The 12,589-nt window shown below is 38.0% G+C and overlaps 1 protein-coding gene across 11 annotated transcripts in view; it reads left to right on the top strand.

The window, feature by feature from the left end:
• Window positions 1-3,053: 3,053 nt before the first annotated feature.
• CDK7 (cyclin dependent kinase 7) overlaps window positions 3,054-12,589 on the top strand; it is a 46,317-nt gene continuing 36,781 nt past the window's right edge. For 2 of the 11 annotated variants that reach the window (XM_073905385.1, XM_025892813.2), the window contains exons 1-5: window positions 3,071-3,443; window positions 4,009-4,068; window positions 9,580-9,613; window positions 10,494-10,561; window positions 11,954-12,022. In XM_073905385.1, the coding sequence (XP_073761486.1) occupies window positions 3,378-3,443; window positions 4,009-4,068; window positions 9,580-9,613; window positions 10,494-10,561; window positions 11,954-12,022 (297 nt within the window). In that variant the 5' untranslated portion in view covers window positions 3,071-3,377. Of the gene's footprint in view, window positions 3,444-4,008; window positions 4,069-8,827; window positions 8,863-9,579; window positions 9,614-10,493; window positions 10,562-11,953; window positions 12,023-12,589 lie in introns of those variants that run through there. The other 9 variants (XM_025892815.2, XM_025892814.2, XM_073905387.1 and 6 more) reach the window with 8 other exon arrangements.

The following is a 12,589-nucleotide window of genomic DNA, read 5'->3' as shown; positions in this document are numbered from 1 at the left end:
ATTGAAGGCTTGACTGGAGCTATATGATCTACCTCCAGGGTGGCTTGCTTATGTGACTGGCAAGTTGATGCTGGCTGTTGGCAGGAGGCCCCTGGTGCTCCTCACAGGCCTCTTCACATGGCTACGTGATTGAATTGTTGACATGATGGCTGACTTCCCTCAGAGCAAATGATCTAAGCATGCAAAGCGGAAGAAGCAATGCCTTTTATGATCTACTTAAAAGTTACACGTACTCAATTCTGCCATATTCTACAGATCACACAGAACAGTTTGTTTTACTGTGGGAATAGACTACACATGTGCATTGATACCAGAAGGAAAGATTCATTGGGACCACCTTGAAAGCTGGCTATTGCTAATATGTGCAAGTGCTTTGAAAACTGGAAAATGCTATACAGATGCTGAATGGCATTTTATACATAGAGTGACCCAGCAAACCCAGAATATTACCTAAATAACTGCCTTTTTTTAATAAAGATTTTTATTTATTTATTGAGAGAGAGAATGGTAGAGAGAGAGCATGAGAGGGAAGAAGGTCAGACGGAGAGGCAGACCCCTGCTGAGCAGGGAGCCCGATGCGGGACTTGATCCCGGGACTCCAGGATCATGACCTGAGCCGAAGGCAGTCGCCTAACCAACTGAGCATAATGCAGTTATTATCAATTCATATGCCGTGATACACTTTGGAACCTCTAGCCTCACAAGTGTACCATCACATTTAGCTCACTAAGCTTACTTCTACGACAAGGGAGGTTAGATTACTGTTAAAGTGATAATTTTCAGAAGGAGCTTCGACCTAAGTTCTATGATACCATGTATCATTAGGTATATCTTGACATAAGAGAAAAATAGTAAAGATGGTGTTCTGTGTAATGTATGAGAATTTTGTCTATGAACATATCAGAACTCAATAAAAACCCAAGTGACAGAGCTGGAAGGTGACCAGCAATAGTCATGTGATAGCTAACAAACAGCACTGTCAGACACTTTTCTAAGGGTTTTGGAAATGTAAAACATTTAAACCTTGCAGCAACCCAATGAGTAGTCCTATTATAAATGAGGCAACTAGGAATGAAAAGGTTAAATATTTTGCCCAAGTAATAAATCTAGTGACTGAACACTTTTGAGGTCAGTATTCAAACGCAAGTAGTCTAGATCCAGAGCAAGAACTGAACCCTTACTCTCTTGTTAACGTGACTAAATAATGAACCTTATTATTCTGCCTTCTTAAATACCTCTGAAAATGAATATTCTCAACTCTTAGAAACATCAAATGCTTCAGTTCAAAACCTTGGAATTAATCAGTTTTTTTTTTCCCGCCACAACCCATATCCAGTCTGTCAGCAAATCCTATTGGCTAGAAGTCAAATTGATAAAATCTTACATAGCCATCCGGATAACTGCAATAATTCTTTCACTGGCCTTGCTTTTTTTTCTCTCTAAGTCTATATTGTGGCCTCTCAAGACAGCCATTAGTGAACTTTCTAAAACATTAAGCCAGATCATACCACTTTGCAGAAAACTGCAGTGGCTTTTTTTTTTTTTTTTTGTAGTGTTTTTTTTGTGGCGTCTTTTTTTTTTTTTTAAAGATTTTATTTATTTATTTGACAGAGCGAGAGCAGGAACACAAGCAGGGGGAGTGGGAGAGGGAGAAGCAGGCTTCCCGCTGAGCAGGAAGCTCGAAGCGGGTCTCGATCCCAGGATTCTGGGATCATGACCTGAGCCGAAGGCAGATGCTTAATGACTGAGCCACCCAGGCGCCCCTCAGTGATGTCTTTTAACACCCTGTTTTATTTTTTATTTTATTTTTTTTAAAACAAAATTCTCCTGAAAATTTTATTAACATTTAATAACAATAAATCAGTCAGCATTTTCCATAGTCTTCACAAAGTTTTTGTCTTAAAGATGAGATTTACTTCAAATGTGTTCATGTAAACCAATCAGTCATGAATAAACTTTTATAGTGAGCTTCTCAAACATACTGTTTTAATACCAGTATGTATTATATTTTCATCCAAAAATAAAATAAATGCAATCCCTTTACTCTTCCTGGTATCTTTATCTTTCATTATAGTAACCTTTACAACTTTGCCATACTTGGAAAATATCCGGTATAAGTCATTGTATAAGTCAGGGAAAAGGGCAAGTTGGATACATACACTGTGCTTTTACTTGGGGCCAATCCACCACTCATCTCTTTAGGTGGGGCAGACCTGGGAGACTAGAGCGCTAGCCCTCGACTCAGCTGGGCCTCAACCCGGACTCTTCCTCGTCACCCGCTGGGGCCTTGGCATCACGGGTCCTGGGAGTGGTCAGGCGCCGGAGACTAGTAGGCAGCGACAGCAACGCCTCTTCCTGGCTGTAGCTAGACCCAGGCTCCAACACCCTGTTTTAAACTGCAAGCCCTCCCCTTTCCCTGCTTTATCTCTGTAGAACTTCACAGTATGTATCATAACATATTTTATCTCCTTCCATTGGAAAGCATGGATCTTTGTCTTTTTCCCTGCTGATTTCTCAGTCTGCAACAGAGCCTGGCACATAGTAAGCGCTCTATATACAGTCGATGAATAAGTGAATTAATGTGTTTAACGTGTTGATTTGCATGAAAACTTATGAGAACCAAGGTTGAGTACTCACAATTAACACTTAATTGAGCTCTCACTATGTCTAAACTTTCTGGGTGTTTCATTTAGTCTTCACAACCAGTTATGATGTCGCCTATTATTACCATTTTACAGAATAGAAAATTGATGACCAGAAGTCTGTTCCACAGCACGAAATTCTTCAGTTGACTTTGATTTCGTTTCCCCAGGAGTACTTCACAAAGGACTGAATTAAGAGAGCCTCTAGACCAGCCCTTAAGAACTGGGCTCTCTTCTAAGTAACCAGAGATTGCGACGCTAAGCGTCCATAGCAACCGTGGCGACGAACGCCCTTGAGCAAGAACCAGAAAGCGAGATCAGGGATAAGGTCAAGCCTTCCACACTCATACACACCCATTAAATCCCGAACTCAGAACATCATATCAGAACGCTGACCTGTCCCCGGTACTGAAGGGAATATCGAAGTTAAAACGGTAACAGGGTGACAGAGTCACCTGCGAAAACACTCCGCTTCCGGCCCCAACAAGCCACGGTGTGACAGGGCGGGGACCGCGCAGAAAAGCCAAAGAACCCTGCCTCGCTCAGCTTCCGTAGGGCGGGCTCTAGCCGGACTTATTTAGCAGCGCCCAAGTCCAAACCGGAAGTCGGGGCGGAGCTAATAAAGCGTCGGCGCCCACTCAACGGAAGTGGCTGTTGGAGGCTTTAAGGTAGCTTTAAATTATTGGTGTCTCGGAAACTCGCCCCTTTCAGTTGGAGTCGAGTTTCTTGCGACGGATGGCGGTGGACGTGAAGTCGCGAGCAAAGCGTTATGAAAAACTGGACTTCCTCGGGGAGGGACAGGTGAGGCTCTCGGGAGGGATTCGGCGGTCTCTGAACCGAGAACGCGGAGCCGCCTCACACCCTCACAGATTTTCTGGTGCCATTGAGAGGACTGACCTGGCTACTCCTTTTTGGGCGAGGCTGTCCAGACGCACCTGCTGCCCCTTGTGTTTACCTTTGAGGGGAGCCCTTAAGCGGCCCTGTCTTGTCTTTTTTCTTTTTTTTTTTTAAGATTTTATTTATTTGTCAGAGAGAGACACAGCGAGAGAGGGAACACAAGCAGTGGGAGTGTGAGAGGGAGAAGCAGGCTTCCCGCTGAGCAGGGAGCCCGATGCGGGGCTCGACTGGGATCATGACCTGGGCCGAAGGCAGAGGCTTAACGACTGAGCCACTCAGGCGCCTCGAGGCCCTGTCCTTTCTGAAGGATAGACTGGGACGGGAAGTGGCCTGCCTCACCACGTTCCACGCCGCCACGAATCCGATCCAGGAATCCCGGGCTCTTTGCTTTTCCAAACTAAATAAGTAAAAAGGCAATCACAAACGAAAAGCTCCCACAAACTTAGATTATTTCTGTTTTTCTCTCTAGTTTGCCACGGTTTACAAGGCCAGAGACAAGAACACCAACCAAATTGTCGCCATTAAGAAAGTGAGTTACTGTTATTTTTCCTTGAGTCTCTGAAGGTGTTTGTATGTATGAGCTGATGCGTGGGCTTTTTACGACTCTCAACCGTGCTCTGCTAATGAGATATTTATGTCGTTTTCAGAGAAAACAGAATTTATTAGTGCTTGTGTTCAGGATGGAACTCGGGTTGAACTAGTTTTGTTGTCCCATTGATTGGAATTGAAATGAAGAGGAAGCTATATATTATGTTTGCTTTATAAACTCAGACGTAGGCAAGTCCCCATCTGTTGGGTCCTCAGAACTATTTAGTGCCGTGATATTCCCAGGTCACGGTTTCTGCCGCACCTGCATCCGTCATGTGTATCATCTGTATTTTCTGTGTACAGATTTTCCTTGAAAGGCTTTCGTGAGCATTAACACTGATGTGCCTTTTTAGTAGCTTTTTTACTTGCATTCATTCAAGAAACTTGGGTCATACGTAGCTAATTTTCTACATGTCAGGCACATTCACGTACATTCTTTTCATTTACCCTACAGTATAGCCATGTGAAGTAGGAAGTATCCTTATTTTACACTTGAGGTACCTGAGACCAAGAGAGATTGAGTAACTTGTCAAAATGACACAGATACTAATACTAAAACTAGGATTTAAATCCAGGTGTTTTGCTGCCAGGTTGCTTGTTCTTTCCCATGCTACTGAAATCAGTAATGCTCTCAAAGAGAGGTTTTTGTCACATCTCATGGTGGGGTAGGTGACCTCCACCTCCTTATTTTATTTATTTGTCAGAGAGAGAGCGCACTGCACAAGTAGGGGGAGAAGCAGGCTCACCGCTAAGCAGGGAGCCCCACATGGGGCTGGATCCCAGGACTCTGGGCCACCCAGGTGTCCTCACCTCCTTATTGTTCCTGTTGCTATTTGAATTTATTTCTCCTTCAAAATTCCTCTGAAGCCTAGTCCCCTGATTCACTTACACCCACTCCCTGTCACCCTCTCCGCAATTATTCCTGTTATCTTTTTACTTTTTCTGATTTCTCTCATCTCTGTTTTCCAACTTAAATTCTATAATCCAGCATTGTAGCTACTCCTGTGTAAAAGTCCTTATCTATTCTGACCCTTTCTAAAGTTACCTTTTTTATTCTACCTGTGGTTCATTATGTTCTAGTCACACTGACCTTTCTGTCCCTTGAACACATTAAATTCAGTGCATTCCCAGGATCGTTGGATTTGTCTGCCTTCTGGCTAGTATATTTTTCTCTAAAACTTGGCAAGTTTTAGATTTCATTCAAATGTCTCCCCTACATAGAGGCCTTCACTGGTCACTCTAGTTAAAATAGGTGTGCCTCCCTACTTCCCTAGTGTTCCTTGCCATATTTCTCCATTATCTTCATAACATTTATCAAAATCTGAAATCCTCTTATCTGTGAGCTTATTGTCTATTTACTTCCACTCAAATTATATTTAGGATCCTGTCCAGTACATTTGTAGACATTCATTAAAAATGTATTAACCTAAAAAAAAAGTATTAACCTGACTGATACAATCTTCATTGTTGGCATACTGAGTTATGTAGTTGTTTGAAAGTCCTAGTGGGATTTGTTTTATTTGGGAGGGGGGGTTTGCTTTTTTTAACATAAGTTAGGATTTAGAATCCATCCTGTTTCTCTCTCTTTTTTTTTTAGGATTTTTATTTGTTTATTTGAGAGTGGGGGGAGGGGCAGAGGGAGAAGCCTCCCTGCTGAGCAGGAAGCCCTACTCTGGCCCATCCCAGCACCCAAAGATCATGACCTGAGCCCAAGGCAGACGCTTAACCCACTGAGCCACGCAGGTGCCCCTCCTGTTTCTCTTTGGTAGACTTTTACCCCTTGAAGGTTACTCACGATGGAATTTCCTTTTACATTTAATTTTTATTTCAAATAATGCTGCTTTGTGGCTTTAAAAAATCAGTTAAAAGGCCCAGGCTTTTTAAGCTGCTTGGTTCCTCTAGCCCTGTTTTTCACTCCTTAGATCAATCACAACTCCTGTAGTTTTCCTCTGGCATTTACTTGTATTTCATTAAATAATGTGCTTATATTGTTATTTCTTGAGTGCTTGCCCTTACCTCATTTTAGACATTATCTAGTCTTTCTGCTATAAAGTATTACACTTGTTCATTTACTAACATTTATGTTTAATTTTACAAAAAATGAATATTCAATATTCTTTCACCTATTGTATCTTAGACTTTTAAAGTATGTTTAGAGGTAAGTGTAAAATTTCATTTCTTTTGAAATTTATTAAAAAAATCATTGATCTCTATCTCATCTTTTTAAAAAGATCATACTCAATTAAGGTTTCCCCATTTATTTAACCAATCCTCTATTGGTGGCCTTCTAGGTTATTTCTTTCAATGGCTGGCTGGCTGCCTGCCTGCCTGCCCGCCCGCCCACCCCTACCCCCACCCCCCCCCGTATGTAAATATTCTTTTGCAGTTTGTTTTTCTGAATCAGCATTATTTCTGAAATCTTCTACATGGATACATGTAGATGTAGTTTATATATGATCATTGGTGATTAGATTCCATCATATAACTACACTAAAATTTGCCTGTCCAAATTCTTGATGCACACACTTAAGCTATTTTGTTATTTTTTATGTTTTCCCTTTATACAGCCCTACAGACATGCCTGTTTTAGGGAATATACAGCATCAGCCTCACCATATATTGTCAGATTGCTCTTCAAAGTGCTTGGACTAGTTTAACCTCCCTCCACATTCTTACCATGTTTGTATTGTCAAATACAAATTTTACATTTGTCAGTTACCTGGATCAAAATTGGTATATGATTGTTTCAATTACTATTTCTCTGAATACCAGTTAGATTGATCATCTTTTCTTAGATTTATTGGCTTTTTAGACTTTCTCCTACCAGTTTTTCCGTTAGGGTGCTTAAATTTTTTTCTTCCTGTTGATTAGTGGAATTCTTTATTATATTCTGGACATTGATCCTTTGTCAGAAATCTGTACTCCAGGTATCTTCTCCCAGTCTTTGCCTAGACTTTAGTTTATATATGGTATCTTCTGGGTCACAGAAATTTATAATTCTGTTCTGGTTGAGTTTATCCATTTTTTTCTTCTATGGTTTTCTTTTTTGTCTGCTTGCCACCTCCAGTTTATTAAGGATTCTATATTCTAAAAATTTTAAAGTATTGCTGTTCACATTTAGGTCTTTATTCCATCTGGAATTAATTTTTCTACTTTGTGTAATATGGCGATCCAATATTTTTTCCTCGCTGTCCCAGCATTATTGATAGTCTGTCCTTTTCCTGGTGAATTGTAACACAAAGTTCTGCATTAGTTGTAATGCCGAGTTCCAGTATATACTTGGATCCATTTCTGGGCACACTATTTTTTCCATTGATTGATTTTTTTTTTCCCCATCCCTGCTCAGATACTATAGTGTATTTAATTATTACTGTCTTTCAAAAGCCTTGAAATCTGATAAGATAAACATACCTGTTTTTCTTCAAAATTATCTTGGCTACTTTATCTGCTAGTTGGGAAATTTTAAACAATCAGGAGAATTTGACATGAACTAGGTATTACATACTGCTATGGCATTATTATTAAGTATGAAAATGGCATTTTGAATATGTAAGAAAATGTCCCATGTTTTAGAGATGCTTACTTAAATACATAGGGATGAAATGACATGAAATCTCAGGTTTGTTATAAAACATTTTAGCCAGCAGAAAGGGAGGATGAATAATGAAGTAAGTGTGGCAAAATATTGATAGTTGTTTAATCTGGGTGAAGAAGTAGATGGCTTCATGAAAACAATGTATTTTTATTGTGTTTATAAAATGTAAAAATTTTTAAAATTGTTCTTAGATCCTTACTTTTCCATATAAAGTTTAGAATTGATTTGTCAGTGTTCTTTAAAAAATGCTGTTGAGCTTTAGATTTGGTTGAACTTAAAAAAAATTGACATATTTATGATTACTGAGTCTTGCTATCCATGAATGTGTTGTTTATTTTAGTTTCATTTTTAAGCATGTTTTCATATTGTTTTATTTAGTTTTGGAAAGCTTTACAAATCTTTTGTCAGATTTATTGCTGAGTGCCTTATTTTTTTTGGTGCCATAGTAGTTCCTTTAAGTAAAAAGTTGTGTTTGTAGTATATCGCTGGGAGATATGTATATATTTATTTATATCTTTTAATCTATTTTTATCATTACCAAGAATCTTATTTTTTTAATTTTAATTCCAGCATAGTTAACATAAAGTGTTACATTAGTTTCAGGTATACAGTACAGTGAATCAGCAATTCTCTACATTAGTCAGTGTCCGTCATGATGTGTAGTCTTAATCTCCTTCACCTATTTCCCCCCATTCTCCCACCCACCTCCCCTCTGATAGCCATCTGTTCTCTGTAGTTTGCTGTTTCTTGGTTTGTCTCTTTTCTTTGTTTTGTTTCTTAAATTCCACATATGAATGAAATCATATGGTATTTGTCTTTCTCTTATTTCACTTAGTGTTATACCCTCTAGATCCATTCATGTCACAAATGGCAAGATTTCGTTCTTTTTTGTGGCTGAGTAATATTCCATTGTGTGTATGCTGAGTAACATTCCATTGTGTGTGTGTGTGTGTGTGTGTGTGTGTGTATACATATACACACATCTTTATCCATTCATCTCTCGATGGACATTTGGGTTGCTTTCATAGTTTGGCTATTGTAAATAATGCTACAATAAACATAGGGTACATATATCTTTTTGAATTTGTGTTTTCATTTTCTTTAGTTATATACCCAGTAGGGGAATTACTGGATCATATGGTAATTATATTTTTAATTTTTTTAGAATCTCCATACTGTTTTCCACAGTGGCTGTACCAGTTTGCATTTAGCTGGGAGATATTTTTAAAGGTAGAATAGCTGTGTTTTTCCAGAAGTAATTTTTTTTTCTTGTATTTTTTATTACATGTAGTCATTATATAAAGCAGTGACTAAGAGACTGGTGTAAGCCTGAACCTATTAATGCAATTTGTTGTGCTTTTTTTGTTTTGTTTTGTTATGTGTATTAACAGTAACAACAGTTTAACCATTTTTTGTGTCCATCATAATTTGTAATTTTGCTCTTTGGAAAATGTGTTCCCTAAGAACATGTTATTGGGCATATTAAACATGTTATTTTATGTTTATATGTCATATTTCCTCCCAAGTAGGCTAACTCGAAGTGATTTTTTGTTGTTGTTTATTAGTCAGTATGCCCTCAGTTACTTTTGTACATTTAATCTTGCAAAGATAAAGGAGACATTTTCATAATTCCATTACTTGAATGTAATTCAAAAACTAAGGGGCAAGGAATGATAGGTACTTGATCCTTTCTTATATTGTTAATTTTGCCTTTCAAATTCATGATTTCCACTCCCTTCTTGCATATACGTTGCTACGTGTTTTTACTGTGGCTAAGTTTCTGAAATGTTTATATGTTATGAATTAAGTATAAAGAATTTAACATTTTTAATGTATTTGGGTTCCCCCCCCCACCAGATTAAACTTGGACATAGATCGGAAGCTAAAGATGGTGAGTACTCCATGTAACAGACAGAACAGGAAAAGTTTTTATTCTCACTAAGGAAGTTAGCAAAGTGGTTCTAGATAGAGTTATTGCAGGGTGATAGAAGAGTAAACTCAGGATAGACAGGATATTTGTGATATCTACCATTTGGAGTCATGTAAGTCGTCCAAGTCATCTGAGTAAATGTAAGGCAACAGGGTTATTAGTGGCTTGTTTTGCTGTCTTCATTACTCTTTAAGTTGTTGCAAAAGGTTATTCTTTTTCTAAGCTTCTAATTACTTTGAAAATTCTGGATACAACTTCATGGAAGTACAGAAAGCTCATGCTGAAATAGATGAATGGAAGAAAACATGGTTTTACCCTTCCTCCATAGCATTTTGTACTTGTATGCTAAGTCTTGTTTAGTCCTCAAGAACTGGTTTTTATAAAAAGGACCTTCTATTTAACAGATAGTACCACATCTTATTTTTAATTTTGAGTTCTATCCTTTGTATTGGGAATGATACTGTCTTACCAATATTTTGTTGTTAGCATCAAGAATCTGTTTCTAAAAAAAAAGAATCTGTTTCTAACATAATGCAAGAAAGAGGAAGCTGTTGACTTAATTGCTTTAATGTTACACACTATCACATTGTTATTCCAGCAGTCTTCTCAAGTGATATGGTACAAAGTGAATACTTTTTATCACCATTTATCATAGTCATTGTTAAGCTATTTTAAAAATAAAGTAAAAGAAAACCAGGTATCAAAAAAATTGTTAAAATAGTCCTTATTTTTCTTATAGTCACTGCTATTTCCTGAAAGACTAACCTATCCCCAAAAATATGTTTGTAAGATTAGAGATGTCAGAATTATTTTTCACATTGTGCTTTGCCTTTTCATGTAGGTATAAATAGAACAGCCTTAAGAGAGATAAAATTATTACAGGAGCTAAGTCATCCAAATATAATTGGTGTGAGTATGATCTAAGTTGTTTCTGGGATTTGGGACCCTGTCATTTCTGAATGTGGTAGATGTTGAGTGAAAGTTCAGCAAGATGAATTGTTTTAGGTGAACCTTTCAAAAAAGCTTAAAAGTTTATCACGCTAATATGTATTTTCTATTCTAATTGATTCTGTAGGCAGTGTCTTTATTTATTTATTTTTATTATTTTTTAAGATTTTATTTATTTTAGAGAGAGAGGGAGAGAGCCTGCACAAGCAGGGGGGGAGGGGCAAGGGAGAAGCAGACCCCCGCTGAGCAGGGAACCTGATGTGGGACTCCATCCCAGGATCCTGGGGTCATGACCTGAACCAAAGGCAGACACTTAACCAACTGAGTCACCCAGGCGTCCCTAGGCAGTGTCTTTAAAGCTATACAGCTGATGAAATAAATTTAATATTGGCATATGGCCTAATTTTCTCAAAAATCATTTTGAAGCATAGAGAGCCTTAGCATGCATAAGATCTTGAGTAAGCTCCCCTACAACTTGGTGACATAATTCCACTTCAAAGGGTTGTGGTGAGACTACTTAATCGATTGAATGCATGTAAAGTACCTGGAAATAGAGCCTGGCATAGAGGGTGCATACAATGAATGATAGCTGCCACTGCTGTTTATAGGATTTTTCTTAAATACTGAGCACAGAATTGGAGACTGAGATGAGGTTTTCATTAATTTACTTCTTAATTATAACTCAAAATTTTGGAGGAGAACTTAAGTATTTAGTAACTTTTTATTTTTATTTATTATTTATTAAGATTTTATTTATTTATTTGACAGAGAGAAACACAGCGAGAGAGGGAACACAAGCAGAGGGAGAGGGAGAAGCAGGCTCCCCGCTGAGCAGGGAGCCCAATGTGGGGCTCGATCCCAGGACCCTGGGATCATGACCTGAGCTGAAGGCAAACACTTAACGACTGAGCCACCCACGTGCCCCGACTTTTTAAAAATAGTAACGTTTAGGTGCACCTAGGTGGCTCAGTTGATTATTAGGTGTCTGACTTTGGCTCAGTTCATGATCTTTGAGTCCTGGAACGGAGCCCAGCATCAGGCTTCCGGCTCACTGGGGAGTCAGCTTCTCCCTCTCCCTCTGCCCCTCCCCCTGCTTGTGCTCTGTCTCGCTCTCTCAAATAAATAAATAAAATCTTTAAAAAGAATAAAGTTTAGTATTTTTGTGCCTCAAATTACTAATTCCTAGCAAGAAAAAGGATAAATGTCAAATTTAATAATTCAAATTTAGCAGGGAATTATCAGCAGGCCACATGCTTGTTTAAATTTTTAAAGATTACTTTAGTTGGTATAATATTTTCGAGTATTTTATGGAAAAATCACATTTTATTTATTTTATTTTATTTTGCTTTGCAGCTCCTTGATGCTTTTGGACATAAATCTAATATTAGCCTTGTCTTTGATTTTATGGAAACTGATCTGGAGGTAAGATTAAGATTCCCAGAGGACTTTCTTTTCTCTTTTTATCAAAAGAGAACCTAAATGTTTATTTCCTTTTTTCTTCTGAATCGTTTAGCCATATTCCCAGTGTTAGATATAGAGATTTGGATTTCAAAGCATTTCTGTCTACCAAGTTCCCTATACTTTATTTACATTATTTTTAAAGAAATGAATATTAGGCCTTTGAGAATTTAGAGTTCCTTTTCCATATTATCACAGAATATCCTCCTTTTGAAAGCCAAGTTTTTTGTTTTATTTTTGAGAAAATAAGATCTTATGCTTTTCCTTAGTACTAATTGAATCTCAAAAAATGACGATTCAAGGATGTTGAACAACTGAAATTCTCATACACTGCTGGTGAGAATGCAAAATGGTGCAGCCAGTTTGGAAAATAGTTTGGCAGTTTCTTAAACAGTTAAATACACAGCTAAAGAACAATCTGGCAATACTACTGCCAGGTGTTTATCTAAGAGAAACCAAAATATGTCTACACAGAAATCAATTGGTACACAAATGTTCAGCTTTATTCATTATTGCCCAAACTGGAAACAA

This window comes from Callorhinus ursinus, unplaced genomic scaffold, assembly GCF_003265705.2.
Source record: "Callorhinus ursinus isolate GAN/ISIS: 27379988/994484 unplaced genomic scaffold, GSC_fseal_2.0 scaffold23, whole genome shotgun sequence".
Taxonomy (NCBI): domain Eukaryota; kingdom Metazoa; phylum Chordata; class Mammalia; order Carnivora; family Otariidae; genus Callorhinus; species Callorhinus ursinus.
This window is presented reverse-complemented; position numbering and strand designations above follow the sequence as displayed.